This window comes from Panthera onca, chromosome B2, assembly GCF_046562875.1.
Source record: "Panthera onca isolate mPanOnc1 chromosome B2, mPanOnc1 haplotype 2, whole genome shotgun sequence".
NCBI classification, from domain to species: Eukaryota; Metazoa; Chordata; class Mammalia; order Carnivora; family Felidae; genus Panthera; species Panthera onca.
The window spans coordinates 106,802,420-106,828,748 of NC_138343.1; the positions used below are offsets into that span (position 1 = coordinate 106,802,420).

At 35.1% G+C, this 26,329-nt stretch overlaps 1 protein-coding gene across 7 annotated transcripts in view; it reads right to left on the reverse strand.

Moving 5' to 3' along the window:
• The window catches only part of FAM184A (family with sequence similarity 184 member A), a 121,570-nt gene that overhangs the window by 22,510 nt on the left and 72,731 nt on the right, over positions 1-26,329 (reverse strand). For all 7 annotated transcript variants that reach the window (XR_009605240.3, XM_060616529.3, XM_060616528.3 and 4 more), the window contains exon 10: positions 7,623-7,835. Coding sequence is in view for 6 of the 7 variants with exons in the window: in XM_060616529.3 (XP_060472512.1) it covers positions 7,623-7,835 (213 nt within the window). In the remaining variant the exon portion in view is untranslated. The remainder of the gene's footprint in view (positions 1-7,622; positions 7,836-26,329) is intronic.

Here is a 26,329-nt window from a genome sequence, read left to right on the forward strand (position 1 = left end):
CATACACACACACACACACACCTTTATCCGTTCATCTACCGATGGACACTTAGGTTGCTTCTATATCTTGGCTATTTTAAATAGTGCTGCCATGAATACAGGAGTGCAGATATCTTTTCATTTTCTTCAGATAAGTACCCAGAAGGGAAATTGCTGTATCACACAGGAGCTCTATTTTTAATTTTGGGGGGAACCTCCATACTGTTTTCCACAATGGCTGTACCAATTTACATTCCCTTTTCTCCACATCCTTGCCAACACTTGTTATTTCTTGTCTTTTAATACCAGCTGTTCTGAGAGGTGATATCTCATTGTGGTTTTGATGTGCATTTCCTTGATGATTAGTGATATTGGGTATCTTTTCCTGTATCCATTGGCCATTTGTATGCCTTCTTTGGAAAATGTTTATTCTGGTCTCCCACCTGTTTTTTTTTAATCAGATTGTGGTTTTTTGGTGTTGAGTTCTATAAGTTCTTTATATATTTTGAATAGTAATTTTTTATTGGATAAATCATTTGCAAATATCCTCTCCCATTCATTGAGTTGCCTTTTTGTTTTATTGATGGTTTCCTTTACTAGCAAAAGCTTTTTTACTTTTAATTAAAAAATGTTTTTTTTCTTTTTTCTTTTTTTTTAGAGAGAGAGCAGGAGAGAGGGGCAGAGGAAGAGAGAGAGAATCTTAAGTAGAATCCATACCCAGCACACAGCCTGATGCAGGACTTGTTCCCATGACCCTGGAATCAGGACTGAGCTGAAATGAAGAGTTGTATGCTCAACTGACTGAGCCACCCAGACGCCCCAGGTCTTTAATCCATTTGGGGTTTATTTTTGTATATGGTATAAGAAAGTGGTCCAGTTTCATTCTTTTGCACATTTTTCCGAGCATCATTTATTGAAGAGACTGTCTTTTTCCCATTATATATTCTTGTAAACTAATTAACCATGGGTTTATTTCTGGACTCTGTATTCTGTTCCATTGGTCTGTGTTTTTGTGCCAGTACCATACTGTTTTGATTTCTATAGCTTAGTAGTATACTTTGAAATTAGGAAGAGTGATAGCTCCAGTTCTGTTGTTCTTTCTCAAGATTACTTTGGCTGTTCAGGGTCTTGCAGTAGTTCCATACAAATTCTTAGGATTATTTGTTCTAAATCTGTGAAAGATGCCATTGCATTTTTAAAAAATGAAATTGCTGTTTATTTTCAATTCACATTATATACACAAATATTAACTTCTGGGGAGAAGGGATTTTTTTTATTGTTTATATTAAACACTCAGTGCTCATCATGACAAGTGAATTCCTTAATCCCCATCACCTATTCCACCCATCTTCGAACCCATCTACCCGCCTCTGGTAACCATCCAGTTTGTTCTCTATACTTATGAGTCTGTTTCTTGGTTTGCCTCTTTCATTTCCTTTTGCTCATTTGTTTTTCTTTTCTTAAATTCCACATATGAGTAAAATTATATGGTATTTGTCTTTCTCTGATTGACTTATTTCACTTAGCATTATAGTCTTTAGCTCCATCTATGTCACTGAAATAGCAAGATTTCATTCTATTTTATAGCTGAATAATATTCCACTGGATATATATACCACATCTTTATCCATTCATCTATCAATGGACACTTGGGCTGCTTCCATATATTGACTATTGTAAATACTTCTGCTATAAATATAGGGGTATATGTATCCCTTTGAATTAGTGTTTTTGTATTCTTTGTGTAAATACCCAGTAGGGCAATTGCTGGATTATAGGGTAGTTTTTTTTAATGTTTATTTTTTTGAAGAGGGCATGGGCAGGGGAGAAGGAGAGAGAGAATCCCAAGCAGGCTCCATGCTGTCAGCGCAGAGCCTGATACGGGGCTCAATCTCACAAACTGAGATTATGACCTGAGCCAAAATCAAGAGTCAGATGCTTAACTGACTGAGCCACCCAGGCGCCTCAGGTACTTCTGTTTTTAATTTTTTGAGGAACCTCCATACTGTTTTCCATAGTGGCTGCACCAGTTTGCATTCCTACCAATAGTTCAAGAGGGTTCCTTTTATTAAAAAAGTTTTTATTTACTTATTTTTGAGAGAGAGAGACAGTACAAATGGGGAAGGGGCAGAGAGAGAGGGAGAGAGAGAATCCCAAGCAGGCTCGCACTACCAGCACAGAGCCTGATGCAGAGCTCAAATTCACAAACCATGAGATCATGACCTGAGCCAAAACCAAGAGTCACTTAACCGACTGAGCCACCCAGGCACCCCAAGGGTTCCTCTTCCTCCACATCCTTGTCAACACCTGTTGTTTCCTATGTTACTGATTTTAGCCATTCTGACAGGTGTGAGGTCATCTCTCATTGTAGTTTTGGTTTGCATTTCTGTGAAGATAAGTGGTGTTGAGCATCTTTTTATGAATGTGTTGGCCATCTGTATGTCTTATTTGGAGGAATGTCTGTTCATGTTTTCTGCCTATTTTTAATTGAATTATTTCTTTTCTGGGTGTTGAGTCATAGAAAGTTCTTTTTATATTTTGGATACTAATCCTTTATTAGATATGTCATTTGCAAATACCTTCTTCCATTCAGTGTTTCCTTCACTGTGCAGAAGCTTCCTTTTTTGATGCAGTCCTGAGCTTATTTTTGTTTTTGTACCCCTTGCCTCAGGGAACCTTTCTAGAAAAAAGTTGCCATGGAAAGTTGTCAAGAGAATTATTGCTTGTGTTCTCTTTTAGGATTTTTATGGTTTCAGGTTTCATGTTTAGGTCTTTAATTCATTTTGAATTTATTTTTGTGTATGGTGTAAGAAAGTGGTTCAGTTTAATTCTTTTGCATGTTGCTGTCCAGTTTTCTCAATACCATTTGTCAAGGAGATATTCTTGGATATTCTTTCCTGCTTTGTCAAAGATTAATTGACCAGAAAACTGTGGGTTTATTTCTGGATTTTCTATTCTGTTCCATTCATCTGTATGTCTATTTTTGTGCCAGTCCACACTGTTTTCATTACTACAGCTTTGTAGTGTAACTTGAAGTCTGAAATTGTGATCACTCCAGTTTTGCTTTTCTTTTTCAAGTTTGTTTTGGCGATTTGGGATCTTTTGCAATTCCATAAAAATTTTAGGACTGTTTTTTCTAATTCTGTGAAAAATGCTGTTGGTAATTTGATAGGGATTGCATTAAATGTGTAGATTTCTTTGAGTAGTATACATATTTTAACAATATTTGTTCTTCCAGTCCATAAGCATGGAATGTCTTTCCATTTCATTGTGTCATCTTCAATTTCTTTTGTCAGTGTTTTAAAGTTTTCAGAGTATAGATCCTTCACCTCTCTGGTTATGTTTATTCCTAGGTATCTTATTATTTTTGGTGCAATTACAAATGGGATTATTTTCTTAATTCCACTTTCTGCTGCTTCATTATTAGTGTATAGAAATGCAATAGATTTCTGCACACTGATTTTGAATTCTACAATTTTACTGAATTCATTTTCTCAGTTCTAGCCTGTGTGTGTGTGTGTGTGTGTGTGTGTGTGTGTGTGTGTGTGTGTAGTCTTTCAGGTTTTCTCTGTATAGTATCATATATATCATATCATATCTGCAAAGGATGAAAGTTATACTTCTTCCTTACTAATATGGATGTCTTTTATTTCTTTGTGTTATCTGATTGCTGTGTTTAGGACTTCTAGTACCATGCTGAATAAAAGTGGTGAGAGTGGACATCCTGGTCTGGTTTCTGACCTTATAGGATAGGCTCTTTTTTCCCCATTGGGGGTGATGTTAGCTATAGGTTTTTCACATAAAGGCTTTATTTAGTTGACGTATGTTCCTCTAAACTGAGTTTATTAAAGGTTTTTATTATGAATCAATGTTGTACTTTGTCAAATGCTTTTCCTCCATCTCTTGAAATGATCATATGTGATGTATCACGCTGACTGAATATTGAACCCTTGCAACCAGAGAATAAATCCCCCTTGACCATGAGAATGATTTTTTTTACTGTATTGTTGGACTCAGTTTGTTAGTATTTTGTTGAGGAGTTTTGCATCTATGTTTCATCAGAGATACTTGCCTGTTGGTCTCTTTTTTAGTGGTGTCTTTATCTGGTTTTGGTATCAGGATAATGCTGGCACCATAGTATGAATTTGGCAGTTTTCTTTCCCTCTCCATTTTTTACAATACTTTGGGAAGAGTAGGTATTAACTCTTTAAATGTTTGGTAGATTTCACCTGTGAAGCCATCTGATCCTGGACTTTTGTTTGTTGGGAGTTTTTTGATTACTGATGCAATTTTTTTGTTGGTTATCAGTCTGCTCAAATTTCTTTATTTCCTGTTTCAATTTTGGCAGGTTACATGTTTCTAGGAATTTATCCATCTTTCCTAGGTTGTCCAATTTATTGATATATAGCTTTTCATAATATTCTCTTATAGTTGCTCACATTTCTGTGGTGTTGGTTGTTATTTCTCCCCTCTCACTTCTGGTTTTATTTATTTGGGTCCTTTGTCTTTTTTTCCTTCATAAGTCTGGCTAGAAGTTCATCAATTTTATTCATTTTTTTTTCTTCAAAGAACCACCTCCTGGTTTCAGTGATTTTTTTTTTAGCTCTATTATCATTTATTTCTGCTCTAATCTTTATTATTTCCTTCCTTCTGCTGGTTTTAAGTTTTGTTTGTTCTTTTTCTGGTTCCTTTGTTGTAAGGTTAGGTTGTTTATTTGAGATTCTTCTTGATTCCTGAGGTAGGCCTGAATTGCTATAAACTTCCCTCTTAGAACCACTTTGCTGCATCACAAAGGTTTTGAACTGTTGTGTTTTCATTTTCATTTGTTTACATGTACTTTTAAATTTCTTCTTTTATTTCCTGGTTGACCCATTCATTGTTTAGTAACATGTTATTTACCTTCATGTGTTTGTGGTCTTTCCAGATTTTTTCTGGTGGCTGACTTCTAGTTTCATAGCGTTGAGGTCAGAAAAGGTACATGGTATGACTTCATTCTTGTATTTTTTGAGGCTTGTTTTGTAGCCTAATATGTGATCTATTCTGGAGAATGTTTCATGTGCACTTGAAAACAGTGTGTATTCTGCTGTTTTAGGATGGCATGTTCTAAATATATCTGTTAAATCTCTCTGGTTCAATGTGTCATTCAAAGCCATTGTTTCCTTGGTGATCTTCTGTTTAGATGATCTATCCTTTGATGTAAGTGCAGTGGTAAAGTTCCCTATAATTGTTCTAGTATCGATTAGTTCCTTTATGCTTGCTACTAACTACTTCATGTATTTGGGTGTTCCCATGTTGGTTGCATAAATATTTACAATAGTCATATCCTCTTGTTGGACTATGCCCTTTATTATTATGTAAGTATCCTTCTTTGTCTCGTTAATCTTTCTTCTAAAGTCAGTTTTGTTCAATATACGTATTGCTACGCCAGCTTTCTTTTGACGTAACATCCATTTGTATGATAGATGTTTCTCCAACACTTTCAACCTGCAGAGGTCTCTAGGTCTCAAATGAGACTCTTGTAGAATGCCATTGCAATTTCAATAGTGACTGCATTGAAGCTGGAGATTGCTTGGGTAGCATGGAAATTTTAACAATATTAATTCTTCCAATCCAGGGGCATGACATATCTTTCCACTTATTTGTGTTATCTTCAATTTCTTTCATCCATGTCAGTTTTCAGAGTACAAGTCCCACCTCCTTGGTTAAATTTATTCCTAGGTATTTTATTCTTTTGATGCCATTGTACATGGGATGGTTTTCTTAATTTCTCTGATAGTTGTTATTACTGTATAGATATCCAACAGGTTTCTGTATCCAACAGGTTTCTATATATTAATTTTGTATATTGCAACTTTACTGAATTCATTTATTCTAATAGTTTTTTGGTGGATTCTTTAGGATTTTCAATGTATAGTATCATGTTATCTATAAATAGTGACAGTTTTACTTCTTCCTTATCAATCTGGATGCCTTTTATTTCTTTTTCTTGTCTGATTGCTGTGGCTGGGACTTGGAATACTATGTTTAACAAAAGTGGTGAAAGAGGGCTTCTTTGTCTTGTTCCTGGTATTAGAGGAAAAGCTTTCAGCTTTTCTTTGTTAAGTATGATGTTAGCTGTGGTTTTGTCACTGATAGCCTTTATTATATTAGGGTGTGTTCCATTTATACCCACTTTGTTGAGAGTTTTTATCATAAATGAATGTTGAATTTTGTCAAATGCTTTTCCTTGCATCTACTGAGATGATCATGTGATTTTTATCCTTCATTTAATAATGCAGTAAATTACACTGATTTGCAGATATGGAACCATTCTTGTATCCCTGGAATAAATCCCATGTGATCACGATGTATGGATTTCTCTAAATGTATTGTTAATTTTGGTTTGCTAATATTTTGTTCACAGTTTTTGCATCTATATTCATCACGGATAATGGAAATAAGGCCCAATTTTTAACCAATGAAACTTCCTTAACTTTCCAGATAAGATCGATAGACTATAATTTATTGGAGAGGCTAGTCAATTGTTTTTAATGGAATGTGATTTTGTTTTAACAATTTCTTTACAGCCTACTACTTCTTAAAATAGTTGCCTGCACCCAAATAAAGGATTGAAAACAACCTATATTGGGGCGCCTGGGTGGCTCAGTCAGTTGAGCGTCTGCCTTCACCTCAGGTCATGATCTCACCCTCCATGAGTTCGAGCCCCATGTCAGGCTCTGTGCTGACAGCTTAGAGCCTGGAGCCTGCTTCAGATTCTGTGTCTCCCTGTCTCTCTCTGCCCCGCCCCTGCTCATGCTCTGTCTCTCTGTGTCTCAAAAATAAATAAAAACATTAAAAAAATTTTTTTTAAAAATAAAACAACCTATATCATTAATTTACTATATATGGTGCAAATTATTCTTAGTAAAACTGCATTTTCTATCAAATGTTTTATCTTAATTATAAAGTCCTTAGAATAAAATGAAAAATACAGTGTTAAGAAATAAACTGAACCAAAATTAATCACACTACGACATGTCAAACTAGTCTCTTACACAGAAGAAGAATAATGTATCTATTTGATTTAAATCTCTTTTGTATGATCTTTCTGTATCACTACTTATTCACATAGCCTTTGGGGAGGTATACAGGGAATTGTACTATTTTAATTTCATTTTATTGTGAATTTTTTATAGGAGGGTCAGTAGTCTGAGGACAAAAATATGGGATAAAAAATATAAATTCCTTAGGTATTTGTGCCTTTTGTAGATCCAACCTGAGAGAGAAAACTGAAAAATTTGATGAAAGGCAATTATAAGTTCAAAACAGTATTAAGTGATTACAGTGGTTACAGCTCAGTAGGACCATGCTAAATTTATTTAACCACCATCAATTATATGACAAACCAGATGGTGTATCGGTCATAGCATGAATTTGGCATTATGGTGGGAAACAGAAATAAAATGTTGGCCCTAGTTTAATCTGTGTAACTAGTGTGTATGCTTAATTATTCTGACCCCCACAAGAAAAATTCTAGAAAACACAATGAAATAAAGCAATATATAATTTTTTGGAGGCAAAAAATGAATTCTTAAGAACATGAAGGCTTATAATAATATATTAGGCTGTCAGATACCTCAGAACATATATCACATTAAACTTACTCTTTGTTCCTTTTCCTTTTCTTCTTCCATAGTTTGAAATGCAAGGACATGTGCTTCTTTCAAAGATTTATGTCTCTGTTGATGTTGTTCCTCTAATTCTTCAAGCTCTTGTGTAAGTCGTTGTCGCTCTTGTGTGAACTGGGCTTGCAGTTGCTGCAAAGAAGTCTGAGACTGGGAAAGCTGCATCTCCAGATTCTGTTTCAGCAAGGAAATCTATGCCACAGAATGGTACACAATGAAGAATAAATACAAGGCATACTTCACAACAAATTTCCAATCTAAGGGAAAAAAGCATTTCCAAGATATTAACTAAAGTAAAATAATTGCCTTAAGTATCCACTTAAAATGTTTTGCAATATATTATAAATATTTAATATTTAGGTATCACCACTTGTAATTCTATTTATAATATCCTAAAAATAGACAGTTTTATTGGTATTTAGTTTGTGGACTAGCTAAAGAACACCCGACATTTAGAAATACAGTGAACACCTGTGTTATAGTGCGATAAAAATTCATAATATGAAATAAAAACAGGACAACTAATGTTAATGTATTTATTAGGTTACAGTCCTTCAAGGAGATAGTATAAATAGTTAAACTGCTGATTTGTGAGGTGGTAGAATTGAGTAGTTAAGAATGGGGGCTCTGAGTTAAAATCTTAGCTCTGTCACTTACTAGACCAATACCTCACCAGGCCGTGTGAGCTGAAGTGTGTTACTACACATAGTTCACTTAGAACAGCCCCTGGCATGTAATAAGTGCTCAATAAATGGTAACTAAGATTATGTGAGGATTTAAAAAATTACTCTTTATAAAAGATTTTTCCATTTATGGTTTAGAATCCTTATGTAAAAAAAAAAAGATGTTCACTTTTGAATTTTGATTTAATTCAAACAATTTGTAAACTTCAAGCTTTTTAAAACCACAAACATCCCACAGTCCTCTATTTATATCCTCACAATGTCAGGTACTTTTCTTTACTGATGGAAAACTGATTTGTCACTCCTTTTGAAACAGACATCACCCTTAATGTCTGCATTGCTTCTGAGTCCCTTTTAAAGAATAAAAGCACAAACGCATGTATACACATATATACATATTTCATTTGTTTGTTTGATATAACCATTTAATTTGATCTATTTCTCTTCTCATACACAGGAAAATCTAACTTGGAACTAGATAACTCAACCATATTGTAATAGAAGTTTGAAGCTAAGGAACATAGGAGAACCAGACAAAAAGTTGTCAATTGTATTCCATTAATTTAAGATGCTATATGTGTTTATATACAAGTAAAACAGTTTCTGTGGCCAAGAAGACTAAGGGAGAGAGGAAAGTGAGTTTTGTAAATGGGATAAGATATTCTTTTGACTGATGAAAGGCAGGTATAGGATGCCTCACATGTCTCACAAAGGAAAAGGGACCTGGGAAAGAAAAAGGGTGGAGAATCATCAGAGATGCAAAAAATAAGGAGAATGTTACAACAGCAGCTAAGGACATACTTGTAGAGTAGGAAGACTAAGACAAATTATACCATGTGACTTCTCACCATTTTATGCAAAGAAAATCAGGATGAAATGAATATTAAGATGAATATTAAGGACAGTCCAGAAAGAAAAAGTACATTACAAAAGGGTAAAATGCGTTGTTTGTGAACACTAACGTGTAATTGGTAGTCATTTTCTTCCCAGCTAGCTGGCCCTTGAAACAGAAAAGGCACCTACCTGCCCACTCTCTTTCCAAGTTCAACCCTTGTCTCATACCCAGCATGGGGACCCAGTGACACCCTTGTCTCTAGTGATAACTTATTAGAACATATATGGAAATGTTAGGAAAAGACCATGTTACATGTAGAATAATGACTGATATTTTCAAATCGATTAATTGGCCCCTGGCCAAGTAAGGACCAGTGAACAAACTGCTCACTAAGCTATCTGCCCTCGTATGCATCTGCATACACTCAAAGAAAGTGGGCATGTTTTTCAAACTTGCACACAGGTACCATATGGACTAGTAGTAGCCCTGGGTCCAGTCCTTTAATTAAGTGTGCACTTAGATTAGTAAGAAGCCAATCAGTTCATAGCAGTGCATCTTATTTTCTGCAATACCCACTTCAAAAATTCACTGCATCAAAAAGAGCTCTCCCATATGTTAATTGGACTAAAGTGGACTCACACTTAACTATTTAAGGATGAAACTTATGAAGAAATAGAGTATTTAAAATGAGAAACCACAGTAATAGAACAGTAACATATTTAAAATCTAAGGACACTTTTGGGGCACATGGGTGGCTCAGTCAGTTAAGCATCTGACTCTTGATTCTGATTCAGGTCATGATCTCTCAGTTCCCGAGTTTGAGACCCATGTTGGGCTCTGTGCTGTGTAGAGCCTGCTTGGAAGTCTGTCTCCCTCTCTCTCTTGCTCTCAAAAATAAATAAAGTTTAAAAAAAATTATAAAAGAAAAAAAAATCTAAGGACACTTTCAAACCTCTCTAGCTTAAATGAAATACATTTAAATATTTTACAAAATAATATAGTTTACCTTGAAAAAATTCCAAAGTATTATTTTTCATTTTGGGATATAAGATCAATTTTTGTTATCTATATTCAATAAAATATAAAGTATATGCAAAAGACATTATCATGCAATTTAGTGTTCAAATATACTTAGATATTCTGTATTCTTAACTTTAAAAGCACACCAAAATAATATTAAGGCTATATAAAATCTCTAGATTCATGCTCAATACCATAAGATGAATTATATGCAGAAAGCCTTTATCATGCAGTGCAGCATCAAAACTTATTTCGCTCATTTTATAAATAAGTTAGTAGCATTGCATTAAATTATCAGCCTTTATTCAACGTGACAGTGACATGGCACTTTAAAACACAGAAATAATGAGCAAAGCAATGTAAAATGAACTAATGTTTTATGTATAGCTATAACTTAAACAGCTGAGTATATTTTATGAAAATACATAATTAATATGAAACTTCATTAATTCAAAATAAAAGAGAACAAAGATAGACTTCACATCAAATAGTATAGGCAATCTTTATCAGTACTTTTATTACAGAATTATAGAAAGCCATTTCTCATAAATGAATGAGAATGGTTCAAATTATATATTCAAAGTATCTAGTTATGTGGTATTAGTTTATTTACATGTGTTATAATTTTAAATTTTAATGCTTTTTGCTTTGTTGGTTTTAAATAAACCAAAAGAATCCTTATTTCAGAAAAGAATTTTAGTAATTTAAAAAATTCTTACCACAGGAGTTGGATATGAATTATATAGTATATTCTATTGATTAATAGCTACGAGATATTTTGCAAACAATTTTAAAGGCCAATAGAAATTGCTACCCTCGGACCTGTACCACTTAAAACGCTGATATCTTTTCAAATATAAAGTGTTGTAAACTTTTCAAAAAGACTAAAATTAAAAACATATGGATACATTTTTCTGGAGAATGGAAAGTTTTATCTATTTCCTAGGGGCAATTTCACAAGGATTCTGTACCTTCACAATGGTGTATGAAAAAACACCCTCAAAATAGAAAATGAATCAAATCTGAAGTACTGGATGTGATAGGATGTCAACATGGGATATGGAATTATGTTAGGCCAAAATACTTAACAATTTTGACAAGAAAAGTCAACACAAATTATAAGAAAGTCTAAACCATATGATATCAGTTCAATACTTTCAAATATATAAAGCAACATTAAAAACTGCTAACACAGGCTTAGAGAAGACTTATTACTATATCAACAACTTCTATAAATGTTCATGTAAAACATTTGAAGGTCCCTGAATATTTTAACTCCTTTTTTTGTTTGTTTTTAACCACTAATTTGCTATTTTTGAAGAGTCTAGCTAAAAAAGTAAATTTAAGCTTAGGAAAATTATGACCATTCTGAGAAAATTCTCAATTGTTCATAATTTCTTGGTATTTTTCTAAGAAACCCTATAAACTGAATTTATCAATTAAGAACCCCAAAAATGCCTACTTAATGTCCTTAAGATATTTCTGCAGTATGTTCCCAATCACTCTTTCATTCTTAGTTGAAAGAAAGTAGACAGCTTTTATAAAGGACAAAGGTCTCAATAACCACTTGTCTTTTAGAACAAGACAGTATATAGCAGACAACTGTTTGCATGGAAGGCTGGGCAAGAATGTGTGGAGGGGGTGGGTAGGTGCTCACTCTGCTGAACAACACTGACACGGTCATGTTTTGTTTGGATGAGGACAACTTAGAAGAGCTGATCCTCAATGACTGATGTTACCAAAGGGAATTAATTAATGGGGATTTCATTGTGTCACCAACTCCTTTTACCTTTTATATGGATGAATCAAGGCATTCTCATTCTAGTTACTAATTGATTTAACTTCAATTTAAGGTTTTTCCATTTATAACCATTTAAGTAAAGATGACTATGTTGTCACAAGTATTCTGAAGTACAATTCTGACAATAATCTTACCTTATTTGAGTTCTTATCTCTATCCCAATCAGTATATTTGTCAAAAAGACTGGATTAATATAGTGATCATGCCCAAATCCTTATTAGGTTATATGTGAATTTCTAACTGTAGTCTTATTTCACCAACATTGGGATAAATATCTTTGTTGCTTATTTTTACATACATTTTTTAGTGGCACTAAGGTAGCTCAGTCGGTTAGCATCTGACTATGGCTCAGATCATGATCTCACAGTTGGTGAGTTCAAGCCCTGTGTTGGGCTCTGTGCTGACAGCTCAGAGCCTGGAGCCTGCTTCAGATTCTGTGTCTCTGCCCCTCCTGTGCTCATGCTGTCTCTTTCTCAAAAATAAATAAACATTAAAAAATTTTTAAAAATATATTTTAAAAATGATGTTCAATGTATTCATGTATTTCTAATTATGTTTTAGGTAGAAAGCAAAGTTTAATTTTTTTAACTTTCTATAATTTATTTATTTTTTACAATTTATATCCAAGTTAGTTAGCACATGGTGCAATGATGATTTCAGGAGTAGATTACTTAAGGCCCTTACTCATTTAGCCTATCCCCCCTCCCACATCCTCTCCAGCAAACCTCTGTTTGTTCTCTATATTTAAGAGTCTCTTCTGTTTTGTCCCCCTCCCTGTTTTTATATTATTTTTGCTTCCCTTCATGTTCATGTCTTTTGTATCTTCAAGTCCTCATATGAGTGAAATCATATGATATTTGTCTTTCTCTAATTTCGCTTAGCGTAATACCCTCAAGTTCCATCCCTGTAGTTGCAAATGGCAAGATTTCATTCTTTTTGATTGCCGAGTAATACTCCATTGTATGTATATACCACATCTTCTTTATCCATTCATCCATCAATGGACATTTGGGCTCTTGGGCAAAGTTTAATTTTAAAGGTAGATAAAGTTGTCTTTTCTTGCATAGTAGAAATAATTTAGAAAGGTATGAGGAAATAGTTTCACTCCAGAAGTATCAAAATTTTATAGGACATCTCTAGACTCAAGCTTTGAGTCCTCTAGGACAGCAGTTGCCAAACTGCAGCCTGTTGTAAATTAAGTTTTACTAGAACACGGCCACACAGATTTGTTCACATATTGTTATGGCCACTTTCATCCTACAACAGCAACAGAGTCAAGTAGCTACCAGAAAAACTGCAGGGCCTACAAGGCCAAAAGTATTTACCATCTGGCGCTTTATAGAAAAAGTTGGTGAACCTCTGGCCTAGGATATCAAAAAAATATTCAAAGATCTTCAGCTCTGTTTTTTTTAAAGAACAATGTTGGGAACGGTAAACAAATTTCATTTTTTCTTTTCATATTATATATGAAAATTTTTTAAAGAGGTGCTTATATTGGAATATTACTTTGAAGCTTAATTTCTGCATATTTAAGTAAAAACAATAGCTTTGGCAATTCCTAGGAAAGGGACTTACTTCATTTCACTTAAATCTTTTCATAATTACAACATCAAAATATAAAATATGTCCTGAATCTCATGAACCTTCACAACTAACACCTGTTAATTGATATTACTTTTTCAAAAAATAAACTAGTTTACCAAAAGAAAAAATATATTTACACTTATTTCCATTGTTTTGACAGTCAAGTAGTTAACAGTTTTCAAAAATATTTTTCAGAGTAATTTAAATAACGAATTCTATGTTTGAAAGGTAAAATCTTGCTCGGCTTTGTAATAAAAATTTGCTTATTAATACAATGTGGTAGAGGTATGCACATACACAAACAAATGGCTGAAAGTTAGAAGCTTTTGTTACCCATATATGAAACATAACTTATTGAATACCGAAGTGTATTTTTTATATTGTAAGTTAAAGCTGTAAAGCAGTGATGATATTTATGCAAAATCAAAAGTGCAACATGCCCTTGTGTACAAATTGTAAGTGCCGTTCACTTACATTGTTGATAGATTTATGCAAAGCTTCACCCAGAGAGTGCCGCTAGGAAGAAAAGATCAAAGGAATAAAGGGAAACATTCAGAAATCAACTAAGTGAAAGAAAGAGGAATATAAAAGGGAGAGTAAAACACAGAACATTAGTTATAATATGCTCAAGAAAAAATAAGTTGAAAACAGTTTTTCAGAAAGGAATTAGACCAAAAAAATTAAGACACACAATCTAAATTATCTGTAGTCCCTTAAGACAGTATCTGATGTTTGTGGGATGGCAGACTTACCTATGCAAAATACTGAAGGCCAGTACATATAAATCAGAATTCAGTTGGAAAGAGAATGGTTATTGAAGGACGTAGAAGAAATCTTACTGTTCTAAATTCCTCCCAGAAATCTACAATATAAAATGCTTCAAAGCATTATACTCAGTACTGATATAGGCTCATGAAAGACTTCTCAAGAGAAATGAGCAGATGAGAACTGAAACACTAACTTGATTGACTATATAATTTGGGGGCCAAAAATAAATATGAGATAATCATTAAAAATGTGAACATTTACTAATAATCTGATTTTATATTTAGGGGAAAGAAAGAAGAGATGCTTTTATATCTCTTCAGTCCTATTTTCTAGGATATATTTGGCAAAATTATTTATGATCTGGGTTCATTTTTCAGAAGTTCATTGAAATTTTCAGTGATATAAAACAACTGGAAATACCCACACCCTCTCTTTCCCCAAATATGAGAGAAAATGTGATTTCATTTTCAATTGCCTCATTTTTTTTTGCTTTCTAAAAATACAAAATAGTATTTTAAATTTATATTAGTAATTTAAATAAGTGCCTGTGGAATACTTTCTACTTTGGACACTATAATTAAATTTTCAGACAGAAAATAATTCTCTCTTTCATAATGTGATTATTCCTTGGTGTGTCATAAGCTAAAACTAGTTTTTATTTGGTAAACAATTTAGACTAATATAAGATACAGTTTAAGATACAAATATATCAGAGTTATAAAAATAAGCTGAGAAAAAAAAGATTAATTTCTATTTAGTTATTCCATAACTGATCAATTTAAAGTTTCTCATTGATTTAATACATAAAATTACATACAGAATACATAATATACATAATACATATTTTGTAAATGCATATATACTTTTTCTTTTATATACATGTCATATTAATTTTATTTACTTTTTCTTCATGCTTTCTCATACTCAATATTCTTTATATACTAAAAAGACACTTCTCCAGACTTTACAAAATTTACAAAAAGCTAAGGGACATTTAATTGTTTTTCTTGTTTGTTTTACTTCTTTTATTTCTCAGAAGTGGTGTTCTAGTACTAGAAGTTAATCTAAAATGTATGGCATTTACTTAGGAAGTAGATTTGATTTTTCATTCTTTAAGATATCATCAGACAAAAATATGTATGTTATTTAGGATTCCTGAACTAATTGATAAGCTAGGCTAACACAACATATCAAAATAGCATGCCAGGTCTTCCCTTAGGAATTCTAGACTTTAGATTCTGTACAACAGAAGTGTATTTGAACACTTGGAATCTAAACTCACATGGGTACTGCCTCTGTCAACACACTGTTACAGGCAATGGAAATATCTAAACCAAAAGATATGGTCCCTGAGCTGTGACCTGGGGTGACTTACATCACAGACTTGGCTGCAGCAATGGGGAAACGCACTAGTGCTATTGGGTCACAATACCCTAATTGGTTAATACATAAATGAAGTAAGATTAGTTTTTCAACTAAAAAATCTTTATTGGGGTACTATTAAATTCCAGGAAATAATCTTAAGTACAGAGTGATATAGAGAGTTGAATAAGACCATAAAACAAACATACAAAAAACAAATTCAAAAATAAGAAGTTGATGACATTGTAGTATTCTACAATAAAAAAAAAAAAGATTGCTGTGATAGGAAATGACTGGAAGTGATATTGGGTAGATGGTAAGGAAAGATCTTTTGAAAGAAGTGAAATTTGAACTTGAAATCAATGAAAAAGGCAGCCACAAAATGAGATAACTGATCCTGGGGAAAGTGTGTCCAGGCAAGTGGATTAGCTAGCACAAAGAGCCTGAGGTGGAAGTGAGCTGTGAGTGACTGGATGTACATGTGTATATGATATGTGTGCCGGGGGGAAGGTTTGTGAGGATGACAAAAGATGGGTGATTTTTCAGGGGCCAGATGTCTTAGGGTCTTATAGGACAATAAAGGAGTCAGAATAAGAGCCTTAATTCAATGAAGCGCCTCGAGAGAATTTTAAGGAGGGGAATAACAAGATCTGACTACATCATAAAAGACTGCTTTGAGTACTTCTGAAGAAAAGTGACATTGGGGAGGCTGGATAGGAAGCTTGGCACAGTATTTACTAGGGTAGATAAAAGCTGATGGTATGTTTTAGAGGTGGAATAAATAGGATTGACAGATTACATGAGAGATAAAGGAAAGAGAAATCAAGGATGACTCTTCGGTTTCTGTTCTGAGCCACAAGCAGTGCCAAGAAATGAAGATGATGGGTTGGCAGACGGAGATTGGGAATCAGTATTTCTGAGTCAGGCAGGTGAAATTTGAGATGCCAATTATCCAATCAAATGATTTTGAGTTCAGGTGAAGATATCAAGGCTAGAGATTTAACTTTGGAAGTCACTGACACATAGATGGTATTTATGCCACAACACAGATGAGATTCCCCAAGTAAATGTCTGTTTGAAAGAATATTGGATGAACTAAAAGTCTGTATGCAAAGATGTTACTCAGCAAGCATTCTATATAAGCAAGATCCATGTTGATAAAAACTGATGCCCTATATAATAGTCCATTTGTTTTAAAACAACTTAAGCTTCTTGTTAGTTTTTGAGATGAGTAAAAAGGGCCTCAGGACATCCTCTTCCGCTGATAGCACTCTGATTTCTCAACATCGAAAGCCTACTGAATGTGTTTCAGAATTTCTTTTCTTGAAAGATGAATATAATCAGACTTTCAGATAAGTGAGAAAGAAAACAAAATAAAAAGTTGCTGTGCTTAATAAGAAATTTAGAGCTTTGTATGTAAGAAACTATGCTCTTAGGAGTCATCACATTTATTCTAAACCTGAGTTTATTCATTTAGAAAATAGCACAAGGTTTTACATGTTTGCAATTTGTAAACATATTGGTATATAAATATTAAAATCCACTGAATTACAGGCTTTTGGAGGACAATGACTGTCTTATTCACAGTTTGTATCCAAAGTGCCTAAAGGTATGTGGCAAAATGTAAATGGATCAATGAATGCTTATTTAAAGACTGAATGATATGGAATTTTATTATTTAGTTTTTGCTACTCTCTACCTTACTTTTCCTTTCCCCCATAATAACATAAGCAGTAAAAAGAAAGCTTCAAAGTTAAAAAGAAAAAAGTTATTTAGAAAAAATACATACATCCAAATCATGCAGAAATCCTGTTGACAGAGGCCAAAAGATTCTAAGACTTCGAAACGTATCCTCTCACAGAAATGAACTAGTGAGTATACCAAATATACTATTTGTCCTCAAAATATTGATCAAAACAAAGACCGACAAGAGGGAACGATATTTGTTGAATGGCACCTAACTTGTCCCACTGTATTCTATTCTCCATTCTGCAGAATTTTGAAATTATAATACTTGAATATTTCATACTCCTGATTAAAATCTTCCAACAGCTCCTCATTGCTCTTTAGATAAACTCCCAGCCTTGGGGATCACAAGACCCCAAGTGATCCAACCCTGCTTACCTCCCCAGCTTCCTGGCTCTCTACTCTCCAGAGCAAAGGTGTTTGGGGGCTGCCTGAGGGCCTTTGCACATATGTCCCCTTCTGCTTAGGATGCTGTTCTTTTCCTCTTTCCCTGATTCCTGCCTCTCTTCCAGGTCTTAGGTAAAGGATCCTATAGGCAAAGAAACCTTCCCCAAGTTTCCAGACTATGTTAGGTTCCCATGGTACACATGTGTACTACAGTTATAATGAGTTAATGTATCCAACTGTTATTTCTATTTTCCTTCCTTTCTAGATTATAAGCATTGGGAAGGCAGAGATTATTATGACTCCATTATGGGTCTAGCACACTACATGGTGTTATCAGCACTAAATTTTTGACAGATGTCAAAATGTCATCAAATGTCGACAGAATAAAATTCTCATTACTAAAACAAGAAACGTCATTTATCAAATTTTTGATTACCTTGAAACAATAGGTACAATGATCTTACACTGCAATTCAAGTAAAATACGTTAAAGCCTAATGAAATGTTCCAAAATTCAATATTTAATATATAATATGGTAATTTTTTAAAGCAAATTATGTAAAGTCCTTTTCTAATATTAATTTCAAGTTTTACTAATATCTACAGAAAAGCAACCAACAACCTTAAGTTTTAAGAGTGAAAATCACAACTTTAATAATTATCCTAGGGGTGCTTGGGTGACTCAGTCGGTTAAGCATCCGACTTCGGCTCAGGTCATGATTTTGTGGTTCACAAGTTCGAGCCCCTCATCAGGCTCTGTGATGTCAGCTCAGAGACTGGAGCCTGCTTCAGATTCTGTGTCTCCCTCTCTCTCTGCCCCTCCCTTGCTCGTGCTCTTTCTCTCTCAACAAAAAAAAAAAAAAAAAAAAAAAAATTAAAAAAATAATTCTCCTAAAGCAAAAAATTGAAGAAAAATTCATGAATAATTGTTCAGTATTTAAACTAAAGTAGTAATAACAGGCACACAATAAATGAAATTAAAGTAGAGACAAGCTAATGTTAGATAATTTTTAACACTTTCCTCAGAGATTATCTTAAATAACTGTATAATCATATACCCATTGAAATTTTTCAGATCCAAAATGCTTTTTTTAGTACCTTGTCATATGAAATACAAATATATTAAGTTGATTTGTTACTACAGTGCTATCTCAATGTTCGTAAGTATTTTTCAGATGTGTTCTGGGTCCTGCTACCTCTGAAAGAGGCACAAACTGCTCTGCATTTCATCAAAGGTCTTACTATGGTATTTTGCAGAACTTATATATATGCTTAGTACACATTAATCACTACCCAGTATTTTAAGCATCTCTTTTTAAAGCCAGGTGTAGGCATCATTGTTCCATCTCTTCAGTCTCTTCTCCTAAAGGTACCAATTTAAGAACTGGATAAACTTCTAAAAAGGGAGGTTTGGGTAGGGAAAAGAAAATGAAACATTTTTAGATTTGCGAATTAATTCAGAAAACAATTTAGTACTATTTATCTTGGAAAAAAAATCTCAAGATGAAGAACACTAACAACTTAAGTCTGATAAAAGAGGATATAATATAGTTAAAATAATGTCATTATTATTTTTTTTTAAAGAAAGAGAGGGTGCAAGTGAGCAACAGGCAAAGAGAGACAGAGTCCCACGAGGGGCAGAGAGAGAGAGAGAGAAGCGAGGCTCACCAAAGCAGGGCTCGTGTTCACCCACGGTGGGGCTTGAACTCACCCTGTGTGGGACTCGAACTCACAAACCATGCGATCATAACCTGAGCCAGTCAGATGCTTAACTGACTAAGCCACCCAGGGGCTCCAACATCATAAATTTTTTTGACTGAAGAGAAATGAAGAACAAGCTTCCATATTTACTAAAGAAAAGACTGCATATTAACTTTGAATCCAGGAACTAAAAGTATGGAAGATAATGGATGTTGGCTGGGTTTTGGTAGACTTTAATTCCATTGCACATTTTCTGAGAAAGCAAAATTGGGTCCTGCCTGCTATTCTCACTCTCTATTCTAGGTGGCTTTTCTCTATGTTTTATTACACTTCGGTCTTCTGCTTTTTCCTTTGACTTCCCTTTTCCTTACTCCAGTCATCTCTTCTCCCCGGGCTCAAGCTAGATCTCTGATGTTTTTCTAAATAGTTTCCTGCTCTCCTAATTTCTAGGGAGAGGGTTCAGAACCTTCAGGGTCAGCTTCATTGATGTCCTATCACTGCTCAGGGCTCTGTCAAGGTCTTTGAGCTAGCTGGGAAGAGATGATTATTCCAGCTCTCTTTCTAATCTCTACCTCAGAAACTACTTGTATCTGTTCTTCCATTAAAAGGCAGTATTGTTATTCTTTTAAAACAAACATAAGGGGCGCCTGGGTGGCTCAGTCGGTTAAGCGTCTGACTTAGGCTCAGGTCATGATCTCGTGGTTTGAGTTTGAGCCCGACACTGGGCTCTGTGCTGACAACTCAGAGCCTAGAGCCTGCTTCGGATTCTGTGTCTCCCTCTCTCTCTCTCTCTCTCTCTCTCTCTCTCTCTGCCCCTCCCCTGCTAGCACTCTGTCTCTCCCTCTCTCAAAAAAATAAACATTAAAAAATTAAAAAAACATAAAAACTGATGCAAATATAATCTTTTTTTCAGTAGGCAGAAATGCAGTTTTTAAAGAGAATTCCTTCCTAATGTAAAACTTAATTTAAGAGTTAGGAGATGGAGCTAGCAAAATGAGCACTGAGCCAAATTTACTTTGAATTTTTGATCTAAATAGTCTAGACCATTGCTGTCTAACAGCATTATAACTGAGAGCCATGTGTGTAATTTTAAAAGTTTTCAGTAGCCAGAGGCACCTGGGTGGCTTAGTAAGTTAAGCATCTGACTTCAGTTCAGGTCATGATCTCACAGTTTGTGGGTTCAAGCCCTGGACTGGGCTCTGTGCTATCAGCAAGGAGCCTGCCTTGGATCCTCTATCCCTCTCTCTGTCCCTCCCTTGTTCTCATGCTCTCTCTCAAAACAAACAAATAAATGTTAAAAAATTAAATTTTCTTATTAAAAACAAAGTTTTCAGTAGCCATATTTTTAAAAAGGTTAGAATTATTTCAGGGTGCCTTGGTGGCTTAGTGTGTTAAGTGTCCAACTTCGACTCAGGTCATGATCTCATAGTTCATGGGTTCGAGCCTTGCATCAGGCTCTGTGCTGGCAGGTGGAGCCTGCTTGGGATTCTCTCTCTACCTCTCTCTGCCCCCCACCCTCCAGCTAATGCTCTCTCTCTCTCTCTCTCTCTCTCTCAAATAAATAAACAAATAAATTAATTAATTAACAAATTAATTAATAAATGTCAGAACACAGTCTGCAACAGCCATAGGAAGCTGGCTTCTCAGTTGTTCTTGATCAACAGCACTTTTTTGAAATATTAAAAAAAATTTTTTTTTTAATGTTTATTTTTGGGAGAGGGAGAGAGACAGAGTGTGAAGGGGAGAGGGGCAGAGAGAGAGAGGGAGACACAGAATCCAAAGTAGGCTCCAGGCTCCATGCTGTCAGCATGTAGCCCGATGTGGGGCTCAAACTTAGGAACCACAAGATCATGACATGAGCCAAAGTCGGATGCTTAACCAACTGAGCCACCCAAGTGTCCCCAGCACTTATTTTAATGCTCTACTTCTCATTCATGTCATTGATCTTTCCAATTGAGTGTGAAGAATTCCAAAATTTCCTCTGATGGTAGAATCACTACATCTAAAACCAAACTGACCATCTCATCATCCCCCTTCTCCCCAGTTAAGGAGCTCATGACTTCCCTCTCTCAGATGATGCTTTTCCTTTTGATTATTCTGGCTTCAAATTCAGTCAACTTTAACATTTATTTCTCCTTTACCAAAGTATTCCATCAAATTACATGTTTTTTTCTTTATAGTTTCCCTTGTGTTCTCAATGAAATAAACTTAATTCATGTCCTAAATGGGTAGAATTATTTGTGCTTCATATGTTTGACAAATGCCTCTTCAGTAGCCGTGTCTGTTTTTGTTCACTCCATCAAACAACTATCAAGTGCTTGCTATATGCCAGGGAGTTTAAGCATCTGGGTGTGCAACAGTGAATAGCACAGATAAAGGCCCAGCTCTCATGGAACTACATTCTAACAGTGTAAATAATATGATGCTATACAGTAATAAGTGTTTTGAAGAAACACAAAGCAGAATAGGAGGACACAGAGTGATGGAGGATGCTATTTTAGAGAAAGTGGCTAAGGAAGATCTTTTTGAAGAGTTAAGATTGAGCAGAGAATTGAACAAAGTGAAAGAAAGCCATAAAGATCTAGGGAAAACGGGTTCCATGTGGAGGCAGGTGCAAAGGCCCTGAGATGGATTAAGCTTGGTGTGTGTGTGTGTGTTCCAGGAATTCCAAGTCTTCCAGCAGGACTGCAGAAAAGGAAGGGAAGGAATGGCAGGAGATGATGTTGGTAGGGGACAAATCATAAGGCTACTACAGGACACAGTAAAAGTGTGGATTATAATCTGATGGTGGAAAGTGTGAAGCAAGAGAGTAACATGATCCAACTTAACATTTTAAAAGCATCACTCTGGCTGGTTGGGAAATAATATGTAGGCGGACAAGAGAAGCAGCAGGAAGACCAAGTGCAGATTCCATTTGCAGTGTAGGAGAGAACTGCAAGTGGCCTGGACTAGCTGGTAGGGGAGGGAATGCTGGGAAATGATCAGATCCTAGGTGTACTTTGAAGGGAGAGCAGCAGGAAATGCTGATGAATTGATTGGCGGCACAGCACGAGGAGTCAGAGATGGCTGAGCAGTGAATGGACAGCAGAGTCTAGGAGGAGGAGTCTGGTTTCTGTTGAGGGGTGATGGTTGGGTGCATCATGTGTATTCAAGAGTTCTGTTTCAGACACTGTAGATTATTGAGATGTTTCCATTTCATCCTCACTTCAAAATCACAACCACATTAAGCTTCCTAAAATGAAATTTTCAACATGGTACTCTCCTATCCATAAACCTTTGACAGAATCCCATAGCTTACTGAGTGAACTCTGAACTCCTATGCTTGGAAGTCAAAATTTTTCACAATGACCTATCTCCCCAGCTGTCCACACCTCATTTTTCTGTACTCCTTATACACTGTGCTTGGGAAATAATAGTATATTCAATAAAACATAGAATGAGTAAAAATATTTGTGTTCATCCTTTACCATATTTGAAAGTCACATTAAAGCTGACCTCTTTAATGAAAATTTTCCCAATCACTTTGGCTATGTCACTCTTTCTCTACTCCATATTCCCACCAAGCAGTAAGCTGATAAGGATGTAGGCTCTCTGAAAAATAAAGCCCTTATATGTAGCACATGCTGATATTTGTGGTGTAAATACTCCCAGCCACCAACATGTCCCAGAATATGGAGCTGAGAAGGCCTGTACACAATCACAACTATGTGAGCTGGTAGGAGCCAGACCCAGCATATCATTGCTCCTATAGTACAGACTCTCCAGACCATTTATAGTCACTCACTGCAGTGACTTTTACTGTAGGTATCTGTATACAAATCTTCCTCTATTACACTGTAGATATGTGGAGGGTAAAAACTTTGTCATATACAATGGTGGCTATCACCAGCTAAATAACCTTGGGGCCTCAAAGTTCAAACTGGAGAGTCAGACCCAAACAACAAAGTTCCACAGTTCTATGTCTGAACAGTCCATGTCTCTCCCAAATTTCTCAGTCCACTGATCTGAATGAGAGAATTGGAATATAAAGTCATCAAGTTGGACCCCAAATAAAATCTGCCCTGAAAACAAGGTGAAATAAATATATCACGACATTTTAGGATCACAAATAGAAAAAATATGATCACAGATGACTCTATATAATTACTTTTCTTTACACTTGAAGAGTAAATGTAGTTCTTTTATTTTAAAGGAATTTAAATGTACACACTGATTAGCCCAGGAAGCATACCTAGTTTTGGACTAAGGTGTAATCACTGGACAGAAAAAAGAACACCATGAAATATTAAAACTAAAAATATGAAATTAGAGCACAGAATAAAAATAATAGCTTTGAGAAATTTTGATAAAGTGAAAAACATCTGAAGAAAAGTGAAATTCTTAGGCCTTTCTTTACCCATTTCTTGATAAGTTTAAATCATATTTAACTCTCAAGAGACTAAGTTCACAGGAAAGAAATTATTTCTTCTTTGCTCTAAGCAAAATGAAATACAGGTAAACCATGGCACAAAAATACTTATTTTCAGTTCACTCAGAAATAGTTAAAATATGTGAAAACACAGATCTCTGATACTTTTCACAATATATGTTTCTGCCTAAGGTCTGGCTGTTCCAATTCTGTTCCCCACTCTTACTCTTTAAATGTCACAAACCCCAAGGTGGGTCTGTTTTCCCCAAATGCAAAAGGTCCTGGCAGTGCTAGGGATAAGGGGATGAGTGAGGCCCGCAGAGTGAAATGGCTGTAGGGCTCAGGGCTGGGGGTGGAAAGTATGAGGAACAGGGCTTGGTAGGATCAGGCACAGGGAAAGCCGTAGAGTAGGTGTAGGGCACAGGCTCTAGGAATCCATCCAAAATAACCAACAGAACAAGATCCAAAGGGCCAAGAAGGAGGAAAAGGTTCTTTTGTCCATAACAAAGTTCCATTAAAAAGCCTGCTGGTCCTGGGGCGCCTGGATGGCTCAGTCGTTAAGCATTACAACTCTTGGTTTCAGCTTAGGTCATGACCTCACACTTCATGGGATTGAGCCCTGGGTCCAGCTCTGTGCTGACAGGGTGGAGCCTGCTTGGGATTCAGTCTCCCTGCCCTGCCCCTGCACTCTCTCTCTCAAAATAAATAAATAAACTTAAAAGAAAAAAAACAACTTGCTGTTCCTGCTAGAAGTTTTTGTCCTCCCACATAGCTGGAAAAAATGCAACTTTGATAGCATAATACCATTTTCACTTCAATGTAGAATCTTTTGTTCAATTGTTTTCTTAACTTTCTTCAGGCACAGAAGAGCCTGAGCTGCAACAGCCATTTGCCAGTTTTACCTAGGGTAATGTGTATGCCCTTTGTATTTTAGAAGGGGGGAGAGGGGAAGACATTATAATTTTGGAAATGGACCGATGGCATAGAGCAGCACAGATCAGTTTCACCTTTGGAGGCAATTAATTCCTGGTTATATTGATATTTATGGTTAATCTGCTTTGAAAATTGATCAAAAAAATTCTTTCTGTAAAGCTGGCAAAAATTGGAGCCATTATGTAATAAATTATTTTATGATACACAGAACTAAAACCATATGCAAAGCATTATTTCCTTTCAGGGATAAACAACGCAGACCAGATATCGGGGTGCGGGGAGGGGAGAAAAAAATGTCAGAGAAGCATGCATGAAATATGATAATTATAAGAGAGATTATAGGAATAATAAAATAATAATAGAAAACAGGTGGGAGAAGTGGTAGGTCCTCTTTACATTGCTAAACCCAGCCAAAAAATGTCTATTAGTCAATACTTTGTGATTGAAAAACAAGGCAGACTTTCAGTGGGGGGGTTATTTTTTACCATATATTTGAATTAATTGCATCTTTTTAAGTAGAGAACATCACAGAGGGGTAGTACCACTGTACCCAGAATCTGTCCTTCTAGGTCTCTAAATAGGAATGTAAAATAAGTGTACAGAAGGTAGCCTAAGCAATGCTAACATGGTGCCCAACTTCTAGTGAGAGTTGTTTCCTTCTGAGTTTCAAAGGTTGCAAATTTATTCACAAAAACTCATAAATATTCATGTATATACTCCCTTTTTAAAGTAACATTACTAATTATTATGAGAGAACAGACACAAATTGGCAGGCCCCAAGAACTCTTGAAAGATACTATATGTATGTCCCCATGTAATAAATTATCTTACAGAAAGCCTTTCCTGTTTCTTGTGAAATTCATCATGATCACAAATAGAAAGATAATAGTAGATTTCTAGCACTAAATTATGGAGCTGCTTCTCGTCTAAGCTCTGCACTTGCTTATCAACTGGTGACTCATGCAGTCAGTCTTATTTAATAACTGGCTTTGCAGGAGAATGCTAAGAATTCATAGTTAGAAGTTGTATAAAATGAGTGAAAATGTGCACATTCATTTAATTATAGTTAAAAATGGAAATAAGTGAGCCTGACATAAGAAGATAGATTTAGGAATATCACTACCTTTTGTTGATAACATTTTGAAGCGTAACAGGCAATATCCTTTTAGTGAGAAAGAAGGAAATTGCTCACTTCTGGTATGGTTTTAGGCAATCAGGATGCATTTAATAAATTTTACCTTCCGGGACCCAAATGATATCTGATGGCTTAAAAACATTTTTTATACTCTCAAAATATGGGTAACCTTCCCATTTAAAAATTCCTGATGTGTTCAGTTCAAATATTAAACCAAAAACATGAAATTCTTTTCAGAATTTAGGGCTCCCGATGTAACATTATTTAACACAACATTTCACAAGTTAACGAATATGTCTCCTTGATTTTATACATTAAAAAATT